This window comes from Carassius carassius, chromosome 41 (assembly GCF_963082965.1).
Source record: "Carassius carassius chromosome 41, fCarCar2.1, whole genome shotgun sequence".
In the NCBI taxonomy this organism is placed as follows: domain Eukaryota; kingdom Metazoa; phylum Chordata; class Actinopteri; order Cypriniformes; family Cyprinidae; genus Carassius; species Carassius carassius.
Window position 1 is genome coordinate 27,255,696 of NC_081795.1, and position 18,154 is coordinate 27,273,849.

The 18,154-nt window shown below is 42.2% G+C and overlaps 1 protein-coding gene across 1 annotated transcript in view; it reads left to right on the forward strand.

Moving 5' to 3' along the window:
* The first annotated feature begins 756 nt into the window (after window positions 1–756).
* Window positions 757–18,154, forward strand: part of LOC132123121 (structural maintenance of chromosomes protein 4-like) — a 30,088-nt gene continuing 12,690 nt past the window's right edge. The window contains exons 1-10 of the mRNA XM_059533660.1: window positions 757–917; window positions 1,294–1,447; window positions 7,742–7,929; window positions 8,600–8,791; window positions 8,925–9,101; window positions 10,108–10,272; window positions 11,012–11,139; window positions 11,485–11,625; window positions 11,718–11,868; window positions 11,938–12,102. Of these exons, the coding sequence (XP_059389643.1) occupies window positions 1,306–1,447; window positions 7,742–7,929; window positions 8,600–8,791; window positions 8,925–9,101; window positions 10,108–10,272; window positions 11,012–11,139; window positions 11,485–11,625; window positions 11,718–11,868; window positions 11,938–12,102 (1,449 nt within the window). The 5' untranslated portion in view covers window positions 757–917; window positions 1,294–1,305. The remainder of the gene's footprint in view (window positions 918–1,293; window positions 1,448–7,741; window positions 7,930–8,599; window positions 8,792–8,924; window positions 9,102–10,107; window positions 10,273–11,011; window positions 11,140–11,484; window positions 11,626–11,717; window positions 11,869–11,937; window positions 12,103–18,154) is intronic.

Here is an 18,154-nt window from a genome sequence, read left to right on the forward strand (position 1 = left end):
CCCAAACTTCTTTCTGAAAATATGAAAACTTGGACAGAGGAAGGAACTGCTTTTTTTTTTTTAATAGAAAGTTAGTCAGCTTTTCAGATTTCAGCATCAATGTTTAAAGTTTAAATTAAACAATAATACAGGAATGTAACGGGGACATTGAGCAATTATCCACTGAGTTATGTTTATGACATCTATCACAAATAAAGCAGTGGAACAGGTCACTTTCTTTGCAGTACACTGGGAAGCGAACGGTTTAACAATTCTGAGATGTAGTTCATCCAAACCAAAAGCCTTACATCTCGTGAGATGTGTGTGTCTCTCTGTGTTTTTATCACTGATCAATACTATAGATCAGTGGTTTTTATACAGTCTATGGTCTGTGTTTGTTTTATCTATCTAATCTCTGTTTTTATTTTAAATGGTTTCGAATGGTTTTTGATGCATTTCTTACAGACTCAATGACTTTAAAAGCGGTCTTTTTATTATTTTAAATAAACAGGTTTATTTGTTTTTCTTTAGCTACTTCATTTATACTGGTTTTCTTAAATACATTGCTTTTAAATTGACTTCAGTCTGCATCTTGTCACTAAAAACAAACAAGCTAAAACTGCGTTCCAAACGGAGCGCTACACACTATGTACTTCCGCACTATGAACACACTACTCGCACTATTTAGACTACAACACAGTGCATCAGTATGCGATTGGTATCTGTCCGGTCACGTGATGCGCGCTCCCATCAAGCACCGCGCGGTGACAACGGACTCGGGTTCGTGCGCTCGGTTTACGCGCCATTTACGAGTGAGAGTTCAGTTCGTGGAAGCGGAGCGCGCAGATTTACCGGTTTTACCCCTCGGTTTACTCTAGTTTTACTCTCTTTACGCGCATATATCGGAGGAAAATCGACGGAAACCAGCCGAATCGAAGGTAAAGGACGACATTTCTGCGGATCGAGAAGCGTCAGTTTGTGTTAATGAACAAACGGAATAACCCGGCTTTATTAAACTGACGGCTGATTCGTCTCCAGCATATTTGTTTCTAATAATTACTTAAGTCGATATATTTCTCTTTCTCTCGGCTTGGAAAGTTTGACGACACTGTTTTATCCGAGCTGGGTTGTCGTGAGTAGTTTCTTTAGTTTAGTTGAGCTCCGAGTTTAAACCTGTGAGGTCTGAAGAGTGTCTCGGTGCTGGAGCTCTTCACCGCGGCTGAGGAGCTGCAGCTGTCCGCGGTGTGTCTCCTCATGTTAGGGGTTTACCGGAGAATGCTCCTCAGTGTCTGACTCGGGCTGATGTGCTTTCAGGTGCCGTGAATCATGCCTGTGAAAACAGCCAAGAGCTCGACGGCCGCTAGGAGAGCGGCTGAGGCTCGGGATGAGTCCGACGATGAGCAGAGCTCCGCCCGCAGACCCGTGACCTCCGCCGCCGCAGGGAGCAGCTCTCCGACCCGCCAGCACGGTGAGAGAAGAGGCTCCATCAGCACTGCTTTAACACCGTTTCCCTCTCTTTAGTGAAGCCTGTCAGCTTCCTGCTGATGTAACTTAACATTTACTCAACCTAACAAACAGGAGTGATCTCGGAGTCGAGCCCTAGCTGTGGATTTCTTCTGTCAGACGAATACAATCAGAGTTATATTAAAACATGTCCTGGCTCTTCCGAGCTTTATAATGGTAGTGAATGGGAATTTTTTTTTAATTTAAGTTGCTTTTTCAAATTTCTTAAAGTTGCAAATGTGAGAGGAAAACTTCGATAAAAACTTGTTTACACACACACATGTATATATATTAGGCGTGTAAGGTAAAAAATAGCCACTTTTGTGTAATGTCCTGTACCAGCCTGTAGGCTGTCTATAGCTTCCTATATATCCTATATAGAAAGGCTTTTTGATTCCTTTTGTTGTTTTAGACATGATTTCTCTATCTTATTCGTTTTTTTTTATTTAGATATACATTTAGATATTCTAAAAGATGATTACTTTATTTTCTTAACAAAAATGTTTAGATAAGTATCAGGTTTTGCATTATGATTACAATCAAACTATAGCATTTGGTTAGAAAGGGAACACAATGTGTGTGTGTATGTGTGAGTGAATGTGTGTGTGTGTGTTGCATTTGAGCGAGAGTCTCTTTTTGTATTTTTTATTTATTTATTTTTGCATATTCTCAAAATTTGCTGTTGCAGTCTTACCAGTCTCTCTCTCTCTCTCTCTCTCTCTCTCTCTCTCTCTCTCTCTCTCTCTCTCTCTCTCTGTGTGTGTGTGTGCATTTGAGCAAGTTTTTTTTTTTTCATTTATTGATTTTATGTGGAATATTCTACAAATTTGCTGTTGCAGTCGCCAGTTTATCTGTGTGTGTGTGTTTGTGTGCGTGGGTGTATGTGTGTGTGGGGGGGGGGTCTTATTTGCACTCTTGATGTTCTAGAGTGTCACCCCTTCATTGCTGTACACTTTTTTTCAGCACAGTTGCTGATCTGTAGCTTGTACCACCAAAAGTTTCTCTGAGTTTTCCTATTTGTTCGTATTTCCCATTCATTTCCTATGTCGCCCGTTTTCGGGCGGGAGGAAGCTAAGTGAGATTTTTTTTTTTTACGACCCTTTAACATATCAGAATCATCTCCTTGTTTTTTGTGTGTGTTCATATAGGTAATACAACAAAAGTCACCAAGTTTCATCCCCATCCGATGAAGCAAAAAAATTAAACATTTCAAAACGTTTAAGTTTTCGCCCGTTTTCGGGCGAAGAAGCCCAGAGGGTTAAATGCATCGGAGGTCAGAAAACATTGTCATTTTAATATTAGAATCATTTGCCAGTAATTTCTAAACGATTTGTTCCAGGCAAGTTCAGAGCAAACCCCGCCCTTCCTCAAGCCTGCTCTGCTCTGATTGGTCAGCTGGCCAGGCCTGCTGTGATTGACACAGAGAGGAGTCCTTGAGCCAGTTAGCCAGCGCTACCATTGACAAAACACCTTCACATGAAACAATAATATAGTGCTCCAGTCTAGAGCCCTGCACGGGCCTCAAATCTAGGCCCGAGCCCGGCCCTGGCCCGAGACGCTCAGGCCCTAGCCCGACCCATGTTCGACAGCTCATCAGAATTATCAGCCCGAGTCCGACACGAGCCCGTGTTTTTATTTATTTATTCATTTATTTTATTACACAGCAGAAGCCTGCCCTATTTGCAACAATTAAAAAAGGGGTCAGTTTTGTGTTATGTTTCTCTTCATTTCTTTATCAAGTTAATTTAGAAAAATGTTTGGAGCATTTTTTTTTTAAATGAAGATTTACGTTAATCAGCCGAGCCGACAGCAAGTAGCCTAAAACATATTTAATCAATTAAGCCTCTCAAATTACCGCTAATACTTTACTTGGCTACAATAAAATCCATAGATATAAAACACTTCAAGCATATCACACAGACAGTTAGTTTAATATATGTTTATTTATTAAACCACAGTGAGTAAAATAAATAAAAATTTGAAATACTGAGGCAGGCTCGCAACAGCGCTCGCAAATGAAATGAGAAATAGCCTACAATCTAAACAAATTAAATTAATTAAAAACAAACTTGCAGGTTATCTTACCTCAAAAATGCACCACAGAACATGTCCATTCTTTTTTCCATTAGTTTCCAACAGTTAAACGAAAATAAAGTCCAGTCAAATGAAAAGTTGGAACAGTCTCTTACAGAGCATCGTGGAGAAAAAGAATAGCAACCAGAGTGGAAGGTGTTAACCCAGTCCTCTCTTCTATCACTCTTCCCGCTGCGCTGAAGACACGTTCGCTGCTGCTGCTGATGGCGGGACACGAAACACAGAGCGAGCCAGTCTTGACAGTCTCGTGCTGTTTCCACCATAGCAGCACATCTCGTCCATCACCTTCCATGTTGTGATTGAGGCGCATGTATTGCTGTACTTCATCGTCGTCATCCTCGTCCTGCTCCACAATGTTTTCAAACTCGGCCAGCGCTCTCTTCTTTGCTGCGTGGCCCGCAACAACAGGTGCAGACACAGAAATGCTCGCCGCTGCATGAATCTTCATTTTATAATTATTAGTTGGACAACTAGGCTATGATTAATACATTAATTTAGAGGCCTATAATAGCTACTACAATAAGTGGATATAAGTGAAGTATAATCGTGGGTCGCGCTGACGGAAAAGCGTGCGTGCGTGAGACTGTCGTGTCAGTATGTCAGTGTAATTATAACGGGTTGAATTATCAGATTATGGAAGTTATGAGGTTATGAAATGTCTATGTTTGTTTTTCTATCGTCGACGTCAACTTCTCATTTTTTTTTATTAATGTTTAAAAATATAAATAGAAGGATAACCCAAAAAAGGCCCGAGGCCCGGCCCGGTCTGAACACAAGTATATTAGTCCTGTTTGATGTTGTTTCCTGCAGGTTCAGTCAGAAGCTCTTTCTTCAGTGTGTTACTCCTGGTGTCTGATGATGAAGTGTGTGTGTGTGTGTGTGTGTGTCTGTAGATGTGTCTGATGATGAAGTGTGTGTGTCTGTAGATGTGTCTGATGAAGTGTGTGTGTGTGTGTGTGTGTGTGTCTGTAGATGTGTCTGATGATGAAGTGTGTGTGTGTGTGTGTGTCTGTAGATGTGTCTGATGATGAAGTGTGTGTGTCTGTAGATGTGTCTGATGATGAAGTGTGTGTGTCTGTAGATGTGTCTGATGATGAAGTGTGTGTGTCTGTAGATGTGTCTGATGATGAAGTGTGTGTGTGTGTGTAGATGTGTCTGATGATGAAGTGTGTGTGTAGATGTGTCTGATGATGAAGTGTGTGTGTAGATGTGTCTGATGATGAAGTGTGTGTGTGTGTGTGTCTGTAGATGTGTCTGATGATGAAGTGTGTGTCTGTAGATGTGTCTGATGATGAAGTGTGTGTGTCTGATGATGAAGTGTGTGTGTGTGTGTCTAGATGTGTCTGATGAAGTGTGTGTCTGTAGATGTGTCTGATGATGAAGTGTGTGTGTGTCTGTAGATGTGTCTGATGATGAAGTGTGTGTGTCTGTAGATATGTCTGATGATGGTGTGTGTGTGTGTGTGTGTGTAGATGTGTCTGATGATGAAGTGTGTGTGTCTGTAGATGTGTCTGATGATGAAGTGTGTGTGTCAGTAGATGTGTCTGATGAAGTGTGTGTCTGTAGATGTGTCTAGATGTGTGATGAAGTGTGTGTCTGATGATGAAGTGTGTGTGTGTGTGTCTGTAGATGTGTCTGATGATGAAGTGTGTGTGTCTATAGATGTGTCTGATGATGAAGTGTGTCTGTAGATGTGTCTGTTGATGAAGTGTGTGTGTGTGTGTGTGTGTGTTTGTGTCTGATGAAGTGTGTATGTCTGTAGATGTGTCTGATGATGAAGTGTGTATGTCTGTAGATGTGTCTGATGATGAAGTGTGTGTGTCTGTAGATGTGTCTGATGATGAAGTGTGTGTGTCTGTAGATGTGTCTGGTGATGAAGTGTGTGTGTGTGTAGATGTGTCTGGTGATGAAGTGTGTGTGTGTGTTTGTGTCTGATGATGAAGTGTGTATGTCTGTAGATGTGTCTGATGATAGTGTGTGTGTGTGTGTGTGTCTGTAGATGTGTCTGATGATGAAGTGTGTGTGTCTGTAGATGTGTCTGTTGATGAAGTGTGTGTGTCTGTAGATGTGTCTGATGAAGTGTGTGTGTCTGTAGGTGTCTGATGATGAAGTGTGTGTGTGTGTCTGTAGATGTGTCTGATGATGAAGTGTGTGTGTCTGTAGATATGTCTGATGATGGTGTGTGTGTGTGTGTGTGTAGATGTGTCTGATGATGAAGTGTGTGTGTCTGTAGATGTGTCTGATGATGAAGTGTGTGTGTCAGTAGATGTGTCTGATGAAGTGTGTGTCTGTAGATGTGTCTAGATGTGTGATGAAGTGTGTGTCTGATGATGAAGTGTGTGTGTGTGTCTGTAGATGTGTCTGATGAAGTGTGTGTGTCTGTAGATGTGTCTGATGATGAAGTGTGTGTGTGTGTGTCTATAGATGTGTCTGATGATGAAGTGTGTCTGTAGATGTGTCTGATGAAGTGTGTGTGTCTGTAGATGTGTCTGTTGATGAAGTGTGTGTGTGTGTGTGTTTGTGTCTGATGAAGTGTGTATGTCTGTAGATGTGTCTGATGATGAAGTGTGTATGTCTGTAGATGTGTCTGATGATGAAGTGTGTGTGTCTGTAGATGTGTCTGATGATGAAGTGTGTGTGTCTGTAGATGTGTCTGGTGATGAAGTGTGTGTGTGTGTAGATGTGTCTGGTGATGAAGTGTGTGTGTGTGTGTTTGTGTCTGATGATGAAGTGTGTATGTCTGTAGATGTGTCTGATGATGGTGTGTGTGTGTGTATGTCTGTAGATGTGTCTGATGATGGTGTGTGTGTGTGTGTGTGTCTGTAGATGTGTCTGATGATGAAGTGTGTGTGTCTGTAGATGTGTCTGTTGATGAAGTGTGTGTGTCTGTAGATGTGTCTGATGAAGTGTGTGTGTCTGTAGATGTGTCTGATGATGAAGTGTGTGTGTCTGTAGATGTGTCTGATGATGAAGTGTGTGTGTGTGTCTGTAGATGTGTCTGATGATGAAGTGTGTGTTTGTAGATGTGTCTGATGATGAAGTGTGTGTGTGTCTGTAGATGTGTCTGATGAAGTGTGTGTGTGTGTGTCTGTAGATGTGTCTGATGAAGTGTGTGTGTGTGTGTGTGTCTGTAGATGTGTCTGATGATGAAGTGTGTGTGTGTCTGTAGATGTGTCTGATGATGAAGTGTGTGTGTGTCTGTAGATGTGTCTGATGAAGTGTGTGTGTGTCTGTAGATGTGTCTGATGAAGTGTGTGTGTGTCTGTAGATGTGTCTGATGAAGTGTGTGTGTGGCTGTAGATGTGTCTGATGATGAAGTGTGTGTGTGGCTGTAGATGTGTCTGATGATGAAGTGTGTGTGTGTCTGTAGATGTGTCTGATGATGAAGTGTGTGTGTGTCTGTAGATGTGTCTGATGATGAAGTGTGTGTGTGTGTCTGTAGATGTGTCTGATGAGGTGTGTGTGTGTCTGTAGATGTGTCTGATGATGAAGTGTGTGTGTGTGTCTGTAGATGTGTCTGATGAGGTGTGTGTGTGTCTGTAGATGTGTCTGATGATGAAGTGTGTGTGTGTCTGTAGATGTGTCTGTAGATGTGTCTGATGATGAAGTGTGTGTGTGTGTCTGTAGATGTGTCTGATGATGAAGTGTGTGTGTGTGTCTGTAGATGTGTCTGATGATGAAGTGTGTGTGTCTGTAGATGTGTCTGATGATGAAGTGTGTGTGTCTGTAGATGTGTCTGATGATGAAGTGTGTGTGTGTGTGTGTCTGTAGATGTGTCTGATGATGAAGTGTGTGTGTGTGTGTGTCTGTAGATGTGTCTGATGATGAAGTGTGTGTGTGTCTGTAGATGTGTCTGATGATGAAGTGTGTGTGTGTGTCTGTAGATGTGTCTGATGATGAAGTGTGTGTGTGTGTCTGTAGATGTGTCTGATGATGAAGTGTGTGTGTGTCTGTAGATGTGTCTGATGATGAAGTGTGTGTGTGTGTGTCTGTAGATGTGTCTGATGATGAAGTGTGTGTGTGTCTGTAGATGTGTCTGATGAAGTGTCTGTAGATGTGTCTGATGATAAAGTGTGTGTGTGTGTCTGTAGATGTGTCTGATGATGAAGTGTGTGTGTGTGTCTGTAGATGTGTCTGATGATGAAGTGTGTGTGTGTGTCTGTAGATGTGTCTGCGGGTGAGTCTGTGGATCTGGATGACCGTGGTCTGGAGGAGATCTTGTCCAGCATCCCTCCTCCTCCTCCTCCCTCCATGAGCTCTGAGCCTGGGGCCCCGCGCCTCATGATCACACACATCCTCAACAGAAACTTCAAGTCCTACGCCGGAGAGCAGATCCTGGGCCCCTTCCACAAGGTATCAGCATCCCTTCCTGCTCCAGATCTCCGTGTTCTCTGATCTTACTGGAGTCTCTTCAGCAGTGAGAGTACTTCAGACGAGTTATTAGTGTGCTATTACTGTACTGTTACAATCAGCTGTGTGCTATTATAGTTTTTAATACGTTCACTTTATGTAGTTGCAGTTTAGTTAACAAATTGGAAATGTTGCCTTAGCAACTAGATGAAAAATGAATTCATGAAAAAAAAACATTTAATTGCGCCCTCTTGTGGACTGTTGATTTTAAAATAAGAAATAATGCATTATTTTAAAAACTGATGTTTCCTTAGATTTTGATCAAGATTTAAATTAAGAAAATGTTTGTTTATACAGTTGATCATAGCCTGTATACGTCCTTTCATCACTGAACACCGCAGTGAATCTCAGATGAACCAATGCATTAATGAACTGAAGTAAATCTGCTCCTGTTGTTTGTCTCCTGGACGTCTCTCTTCTCATCAGTCTGTTAGCAGTGCTGGGCTTTTGTGTTTCTAACCGTACAACATGCATTCATTCTCTGAAGATTGTGTCATATCCAAAATAAATGTTTCTTGATGTATACAGTGTCGTTTTTACACCAGTGCAAGAAAACGTACATGAAATGAGTTCCTGTTTGCATGACGTTGTGTTTGAACCTTTCTCTCATCAGCGTTTCTCCTGCATCATCGGTCCTAACGGCAGTGGCAAGTCCAACGTGATCGACTCCATGCTGTTTGTGTTTGGATACAGAGCTCAAAAGATCCGCTCGAAGAAGCTGTCGGTTCTGATCCACAGTTCTGACGCTCATCCAGACATCCAGAGCTGCTCTGTGGAGGTGCACTTCCAGAAGATCATCGACAAGGTGCTTCAGGCCTCCACACCGTACAGTCAGTCTGTGCTGACTCTGTTTTTAGTAGCATACTGTATTAGTTGTTGGATGAGAGTCCACCTGTGCATGATGTCCAGTGCTAAAGTGTGTCCTCTTGTGTGTTCAGGAAGGAGACGACTACGAGGTCATTCCCAACAGCTCTTTCTTCGTGTCCAGAACAGCTGCCAAAGATAATTCCTCCTCCTATCACATCAATGGCAAGAAAGCCACCTTCAAAGACGTGGGCACCCTGCTGCGGAGCCACGGCATCGACCTGGACCACAACCGCTTCCTCATCCTGCAGGTAATGCTCTCTCTCTGAAGCGCTGCATGCTTCATCACTGCTGGTGAACTCAATCCTCCTCAGACCTCTACAGCAGCACGTCATGGTTTTCATCATGAGGGACGGTGCAAACCATCACGTGCTGCTCTAGAGTTTTAAGGGACTCTCAAATTCAAATCTGACAATAGCACACAGTTTGTAAACATGCACTGTCCAAAAAGGTCAGAGGTCAGCATGTGTCCACTCTACCTTCCTCACTTTAGCAGCACGTAAATATTGGTGTGTTAAGTCAAGGCCAGCCCAATATTGTGTGTGCTGCTGGAGCGAGGCAGGAGCCAGCCTCCTTCACTTCCTTCATCAGTGTTCACTGAGAGTAGCTGTTGTGTCTTCAGCGGCTGATCTCACACACTTTCTCTGGAGCACACTTCCTGTAACGCTGGGAAGCTCCACTCTTTCTTTGCCAGTGTTGTTATATAGAGGGTTATGTTGTGTTATAGCTCAGTTATCGTGTTCTGAAGGTGTGCGTGTGCACGCTATTAGCTTTCAGATTGTCCTCCAGGACAGTGACAATGCTAGGCATTTGATTTAATTATGTAATTAAAGATCGTGTTAATTCAGCATGCATCTTTTTGTAAAGTTTAGTAGTATCAGGAGTGAAGCGCAGTATCAACTAACCGTCTCCAGAAGCATTGACAATCACATGACAGACGTATCAGCACTTACCTAATTAGTTTGATTGATGCATTGTCAATCAGTGGTGTAAAACACGGAGATCTTGAGTTATTATTAGTGCAAGTATGGTTTTATATGAGCTATGGTGGGTTGTGACAGTCTAGGTAATTAATGAGAGATCCGGGTGCAGTAATGGTTGATGAATGGTTAAGAGACCGTTTATATGTAATATATTTGCATTACTCTGTTTTTGCAGCAGAATGTGAGGATCTTTAGAGGTTGTCCTGTAGTGACTGATAGCCGTCTCAGTACTCAGTAATGATTGTGTGTGTAAGTGCTGTGGTGTCGTCCTCAGGGCGAGGTGGAGCAGATAGCCATGATGAAGCCCAGAGGACAGACGGAGCACGATGAGGGCATGCTGGAGTACCTGGAGGACATCATCGGCTCCTGCCGTCTCAAAGAGCCCATCAGTGTCCTGTGCCGTCGAGTGGAGCTGCTGAACGAGCAGCGCGGAGAGAAGGTACAGCACAGCAGGAGCAGGATCTCACACCACATTTACCCTTTCACTTCTGCTCCAACAACAAGTGATTAACATGAGCTCACAGAATCACTAGACAACATCCCAGGCCTGCAGTGTCGGTCAGTCGGGCTTCTTGAATAGTCCAATAAGAGGCTGAAGCGATCACAGTTTATCATTCGCACGTGTTTCTTAGTTTTAAACCATTCATTCTATGAAGGTAGTTTCAGTATTGGACAATTCAAGGAATTATAAAAGGACACCTTATCATTTATAATTTCTCTTAAATCTCATTTTGTTTAAAAAAAATAATTGGAGAAAATTGTGTTGTGAAATCAGTATCTTGAATCATATCTCATCGTGTCTATATGCTGCTAGTGTTAAAGTGTTCTTTAAATAATAAAGAACTGAGTTTTTTTATTTTTGTCTCTCATCTGAAAGTGATCCAGTCTGTCACTCAAATCTGTAATATGATCCGAGGTTTGTGATCCATGGCACACCTAAAAACACAGTCAGTGAAGTGTTTGATCATGCTGATTATTTTGCAGTTAGTATTGAGGCTAGTTAAATTCATTCTTGGCTAGCAGAATCTGAAGAATGCCAGCTGGAGGACGTCCCTGCATCACTCTCTGTTTTAGACCAGCAGTGTTAAGTGTTGGGGTCTTCTCACACAGCATGTGGACGTCTTGACTCTGTGGTGAAGCGTGTCCGGTGTAGTAACTGTATGTGTGTTTGTGTGCAGCTGAATCGAGTGAAGCTGGTGGAGAAGGAGAAGAGCGCTCTGGAGGGAGAGAAGAATAAAGCTGTAGAGTTCCTCAGCTTAGAGAACGACATCTTCAAGAAGAGGAACCTGCTCTGTCAGTTCTACGTGTAAGAGACTGTCAACCGCGTGCCTTTCTAGATGTGCTCTAGACAGGAGATTCAGAATGAGCTGCAGTGTTTTACAGTACATACAACAAGTGTGTTTTGAGCCGATGCTTCAGCAAAGTGTGAGTCAAACCACCGCAGAAGTGTTGCTCGTGTCCAAGCTTCACCCATTACTGACCCAGTTCAAAAGAGTCACTCCTTTCATTCCTGAATAGATTTAATTTGATCAGTAACAGTTTGATAATGAATGTGCTGTTTCTTCAAAGATAAATGCTGTGTGCGGTGAATTAGAGTCTCAGTGATGACATTGTGCTGCTGCTCAGAAGGTTTGGACGTTTGTTTCTCCAGACATGACCTACAGAAGCGTGTGTCGGCCAGAGAAGCTGAGAAACAGCAGATTCAGGAGGACACAAAGGAGCTGAGTGACAAAAGCAGTCAGCTGACAGAAGAAATGAAGAGCAAGAACGAGGAGCTGAAGGGAGTGGAGAAGTGAGTCCTTCGATCCCTCTCAAAGCTTGAGTCATGCTTCTGCTGCTGGGACAGTCGTGTGTGATAGTGTTGTGCTTGTCTTTCCTCTGAAGGAAACTGACCAAGCTGACCAAGTTCATAGAGAGCCAGAAGGAGAAATTCACCCAGCTGGACCTGCAGGACGTGGAGGTGCGGGAGAGACTCAAACACACCAAGAGCAAGGCCAAGAAACAGCAGAAGCAGCTCCAGAAGGAGCAGGAGAAGGTGAGTGTCCCGTCAGCCGGTCTCTCTGCAGCGGAGGCTGGACTCTGAGATCTGGTGTGTTGTGTGCAGCTGGAGGAGCTGAGAGGTGTTCCTGCCAGCAGTCAGAAGATCATCACAGAGACGTCTGCTCAGAAGGAGCAGCTGGAGAAGAAGAAGCTGCAGGAGGAGCAGAAGCTGGCTCAGGTGATGGAGAGTCTGAAGGAGGAGACCAGCGGCCTGCAGGACGACAAAGAGGTGAGCGGATGTGTCTCAGACACCGCGTGAGCATGAGATCGGAGCTTATTTGTACAGTATAGTGCGTTTCCCACACGCTGCTCACATCTAAATCACAATTCTGGGTCAAAACCATAAATCTAAGATGCACTTGGCCACAAACTGAAATAGAAAATTGATTTTCTTTAATAAATTGTACAAACACTTAACACTACTCCAGTTTGTTTATGAAACATAAACATTAATCATTGGTTGTATTCAAACACGATAAATGAAGACAAGTGATATAGTGCACATATTTAATGAAATGTGGTTCTAGAGTTTTTGTCACGACACATTAAAGATTAAAGGGAGCTTCAGATGATTCGTTAGGGTCTTCATGAGATATGTTACATACTTTGGTTAAACCCCTCATGATTGTGTAAAATAGCATTCTCTGATTCAGCGTTCAAAAAAACTAACAAAAGTGAACATTTCATCTGATGTCCCCTTTAAACCGCAACAAAACCACATAGGGCTGTAGCTATCCAATATTTTAGTAATCGAGTATTCTACCAAAAATTCCATCGATTAATCGAGTAATCGGATAAAATGTGTTTTTGCTTAATTAAAGTGCAATATTAATTATGCAAGAGAAAATAAGACTCCTGGGTCTTGTGACGGTCACGGAGGGACCGCACGTTCAACATGGACGTTAATACGCACAAACACACACCGATCTTTGGTGATACAAGATATTTTTATTACTGATCAGAGAGTCAAAGTCACCTTTATTTATATAGCGCTTTAAACAAAATGCATTGCGTCAAAGCAACTGAACAACATTCATTAGGAAAACAGTGTCAATAATGCAAAAATGATAGTTAAAGGCAGTTCATCATTGGATTCAGTTATGTCATCTCTGTTCAGTTAAATAGTGTCTGTGCATTTATTTGCAATCAAGCCAACGATATCGCTGTAGATGAAGTGTCCCCAACTAAGCAAGCCAGAGGCGACAGCGGCAAGGAACCGAAACTCCATCGGTGACAGAATGGAGAAAAAAACCTTGGGAGAAACCAGGCTCAGTTGGGGGGGGGCCAGTTCTCCTCTGACCAGACGAAACCAGTAGTTCAATTCCAGGCTGCAGCAAAGTCAGATTGTGCAGAAGAATCATCTGTTTCCTGTGGTCTTGTCCTGGTGCTCCTCTGAGACAAGGTCTTTACAGGGGATCTGTATCTGGGGCTCTAGTTGTCCTGGTCTCCGCTGTCTTTCAGGGATGTAGAGGTCCTTTCTAGGTGCTGATCCACCATCTGGTCTGGATACGTACTGGATCCGGGTGACTGCAGTGACCCTCTGATCTGGACACAGACTGGATCTGGTGGCTACGGTGACCTCGGAACAAGAGAGAAACAGACTAATATTAGCGTAGATGCCATTCTTCTAATGATGTAGCAAGTACATCGGGTGTTATGGGAAGTGTTTCCGGTTCCGGTTTACCTAATTAATGCAGCCTAAAAATCCTTTAACGGATTTGGATATTAAAAGCATATTAGTATGTTATGTGTATGCCTGGTTAAAGAGATGGGTCTTTAATCTAGATTTAAACTGCAAGAGTGTGTCTGCCTCACGAACAATGTTAGGTAGGTTATTCCAGAGTTTAGGCGCCAAATAGGAAAAGGATCTGCCGCCTGCAGTTGATTTTGATATTCTAGGTATTATCAAATTGCCTGAGTTTTGAGAACGTAGCGGACGTAGAGGATTATAATGTAAAAAGAGCTCATTCAAATACTGAGGTGCTAAACCATTCAGGGCTTTATAAGTAAAAAGCAATATTTTAAAATCTATGCGATGCTTGATAGGGAGCCAGTGCAGTGTTGACAGGACCGGGCTAATATGGTCATACTTCCTGGTTCTAGTAAGAACTCTTGATGCTGCATTTTGGACTAGCTGTAGTTTGTTTACTAAGCGTGCAGAACAACCACCCAATAAAGCATTACAATAATCTAACCTTGAGGTCATAAATGCATGGATTAACATTTCTGCATTTGACATTGAGAGCATAGGCCGTAATTTAGATATATTTTTGAGATGGAAAAATGCAGTTTTACAAATGCTAGAAACGTGGCTTTCTAAGGAAAGATTGCGATCAAATATCACACCTAGGTTCCTAACTGATGACGAAGAATTGACAGAGCAACCATCAAGTCTTAGACAGTGTTCTAGGTTATTACAAGCAGAGTTTTTAGGTCCTATAATTAACACCTCTGTTTTTTCAGAATTTAGCAGTAAGAAATTACTCGTCATCCAGTTTTTTATATCGACTATGCAATCCATTAGTTTTTCAAATTGGTGTGTTTCACCAGGCTGCGAAGAAATATATAGCTGAGTATCATCAGCATAACAGTGAAAGCTAACACCATGTTTCCTGATGATATCTCCCAAGGGTAACATGTAAAGCGTGAAGAGTAGCGGCCCTAGTACTGAGCCTTGAGGTACTCCTTACTGCACTTGTGATCGATAGGATACATCTTCATTCACTGCTACGAACTGATGGCGGTCATATAAGTACGATTTAAACCATGCTAATGCACTTCCATTAATGCCAACAAAGTGTTCAAGTCTATGCAAAAGAATGTTGTGGTCAATTGTGTCAAACGCAGCACTAAGATCCAATAAAACTAATAGAGAGATACACCCACGATCAGATGATAAGAGCAGATCATTTGTAACTCTAAGAAGAGCAGTCTCAGTACTATGATACTGTCTAAATCCTGACTGGAAATCCTCACATATACCATTTTTCTCTAAGAAGGAATATAATTGTGTGGATACCACCTTTTCTAGTATCTTGGACAGAAAAGGGAGATTCGAGATTGGTCTATAATTAACTAGTTCTTTGGGGTCAAGTTGTGGTTTTTTGATGAGAGGCTTAATAACAGCCAGTTTGAAGGTTTTGGGGACATGTCCTAATGACAATGAGGAATTAATAATAGTCAGAAGAGGATCTATGACTTCTGGAAGCACCTCTTTCAGGAGCTTAGATGGTATAGGGTCTAACATACATGTTGTTGGTTTAGATGATTTAACAAGTTTATACAATTCTTCCTCTCCTATGGTAGAGAATGAGTGGAACTGTTCCTCAGGGGGTCTATAGTGCACTGTCTGATGTGATACTGTAGCTGACGGCTGAATGGTTGCAATTTTATCTCTAATAGTATCGATTTTAGAAGTAAAGTAGTTCATAAAGTCATTACTGCTGTGGTGTTGGCAAATGTCAACACTTGTTGAGGCTTTATTTTTCGTTAATTTAGCCACTGTATTGAATAAATACCTGGGGTTATGTTTGTTTTCTTCTAAAAGAGAAGAAAAGTAATCTGATCTAGCAGTTTTTAATGCTTTTCTGTAGGATATGTTACTTTCCCGCCAAGCAATACGAAATACCTCTAGTTTTGTTTTCCTCCAGCTACGCTCCATTTTTCGGGCTGCTCTCTTTAGGGTGCGAGTATGCTCATTATACCATGGTGTCAAACTGTTTTCCTTAACCTTCCTTAAGCGTAAAGGAGCAACTTTATTTAAAGTGCTAGAAAAGAGAGAGTCCATAGTTTCTGTTACATCATCAAGTTGTTCTGAGGTTTTGGATATGCTAAGGAATTTGGTTACATGTATTTAAAGATGGATCTGATCAGCCAGCAGCTAACATCGCTACTAGCAGGCGCTCAAGGACGAGCAGACAGCGGCATTGAGCTCAGAGCGCAGCCGAGCCCAGGACTCTGATAGTGGGTGACTCTGTTATCAGAAACATCCATAGCAGGACTACAACAACATGCTGCCTTCCTCAAGCAACGGTCTCTGATGTGAACAAGGAACTTCAGAACATTCTGATGAAGCACAAGACTGCAAATCGAATCATCATCCATGTGGGGAAGAATGATATTCGGAAAGAGCAGTCAGAACTCCTTAAGAAGGACTTCAGTGAACTCTTTGAAACACTTCAAAGACTCAAAGTTCAGTCGTTCATCAGTGGACCACTCCCAGCAAGGGGAACAAATATGTTTTCACGGTTGCTTGGGCTGAACACATGGCTACAAAGATATGTAATATAAAAGGAGTGAATTTCATCGACAACTTCAATCTTTTCTGGGGCCATAGACAATTGTTTAAACCGGATTGCCTCCACCGAAACAAACTTGGTGCTAGAGTGTTTAAGGACAATATCTACTTTTCCCTCCGTCATCCTTCAGCAGAGTGTGTCAATCCATTCAGCACACACACACCGGGTCCGAGTCCTCATGTGGTTGACATATCCCACAAGGACACTGATAACACCACGCAGCCAAAACAAGCACTGCTCATGGACACTATCCCGACTGAGCCCTGCCCACAGAGCTCCTCACAGACTGACTGTGACGTATCAAAACAGCTACAGGATTCAGCACCCAGGGATTACTTTCTGGAAAACAGCCAGGGAAGCCAGGACAACATATCACAGCCACCGGAAACACCAGAGACACAGCCCATCTCACCAGACACATTATCACTTTCTCCAGCATCTCCACTTCTGTGGAATTGGTGTATGCTGGGACTAAACTCTCTCACTCATTTGCTGCAAGCCCGCAGATATCACAAAAAAAAACGGCAGTCCCCAAAACCACCAAAGCCTGTGGTCCCTTCTCCTGCGAGAGCTCTTCGACCACTGCCACAACGCAGGGCCCAAACCCTCTATCTGCTGAAGGTGAACCAAAAACAACTGATAGCAGCACTCAGTGATATGTGTCGGGTCCCCGCTATAATAACAGCAACATTCACAAATGCTTACAGAACAAGCGGGAACCCAGTGTGCCTGTAGCTTTCTCTATTTCAGTTTTATCACGTGATAGAAAGTCTAAGGCCATCTCAAGCCGAAGGGCAAACTCATCTAATCTGTGGCCTATTATGCATCAAACTAAGATTGATGTAAAGACACAAATCACAGCCATCAAGTTAGCATCTTTAAACATTCGCTCACTAAAAAATAAATCATTTCTAATCAATGACTTTATAACCACAAACAATCTGGATTTTATGTTTCTAAACGAAACATGGCTTGAAGACAGCTGCAATGCAACAGTCCTTAATGAAGCAGCCCCTCCTAACTTCACTTACATGAGTGTCTGCAGGACTGTTAGGAGAGGTGGGGGTGTAGCTGCTATATTTAAAGATGTCTATCAATGCAAGCAAGTGTCATTTGGTCAGTACTTGTCTTTTGAATATCTAGGGATTGTGCTGAAAGGTGCTCCACGCATTCTGTTTATTATTATTTACAGGCCTCCAAAATACTCTCCAGCCTTTGTTGAAGAGGTCACAGAAATGTTATCAATGATTTCCTCAGAGTTTGACTGTTTTGCTATTGCAGGGGATTTTAATATTCACATAGATAATGCAGAAAACAAAACTACAAAAGAAATGATAACGGTTCTAAACACTTTTGACTTGACTCAGCATGTGCATGGACCCACACACAAAGGTGGACACACTCTAGACTTAATCATCAGTAGGGGTCTAAACATTTCATCCATTGTTATTAAGGACATAGCACTATCTGATCACTTCTGTATTTTCTTTGATGTTTTGATGTCTGCTACAACTGAATCTAGATCGGTCTCTGTCAGGAGGAGATGCATTAACGAGAACACAAGTGTACTATTTATGGAGGCTATATCTTTAACACCAAGCATTTCTGCAGACTCTGTTGATACTCTCCTTGATTCATTCAACTCAAAAGTTAAGAATGTTATTGATGATATTGCTCCAATAATAATCAGTAAGAAAACAAACAGACAGAAATCAGTTTGGAGAAGATCAACAGCAGTTCAGACTATGAAAAGACAATGCAGAAAAGCAGAGCGGATGTGGCGGAAGACAAAACTTGAAATTCACTATAGCATCTATAAAGACAGCCTTCATGCTTTTAATGTGAAACTAGCCACAGCTAGACAGAATTTCTTCTCAAACCTTATAAACAGTAACTTAAATAACACTCGTACTCTTTTTGCCACTGTTGAGAGACTGACAAACCCCCCAAGTCAGATTCCCAGTGAAATGCTCTCAGACAGCA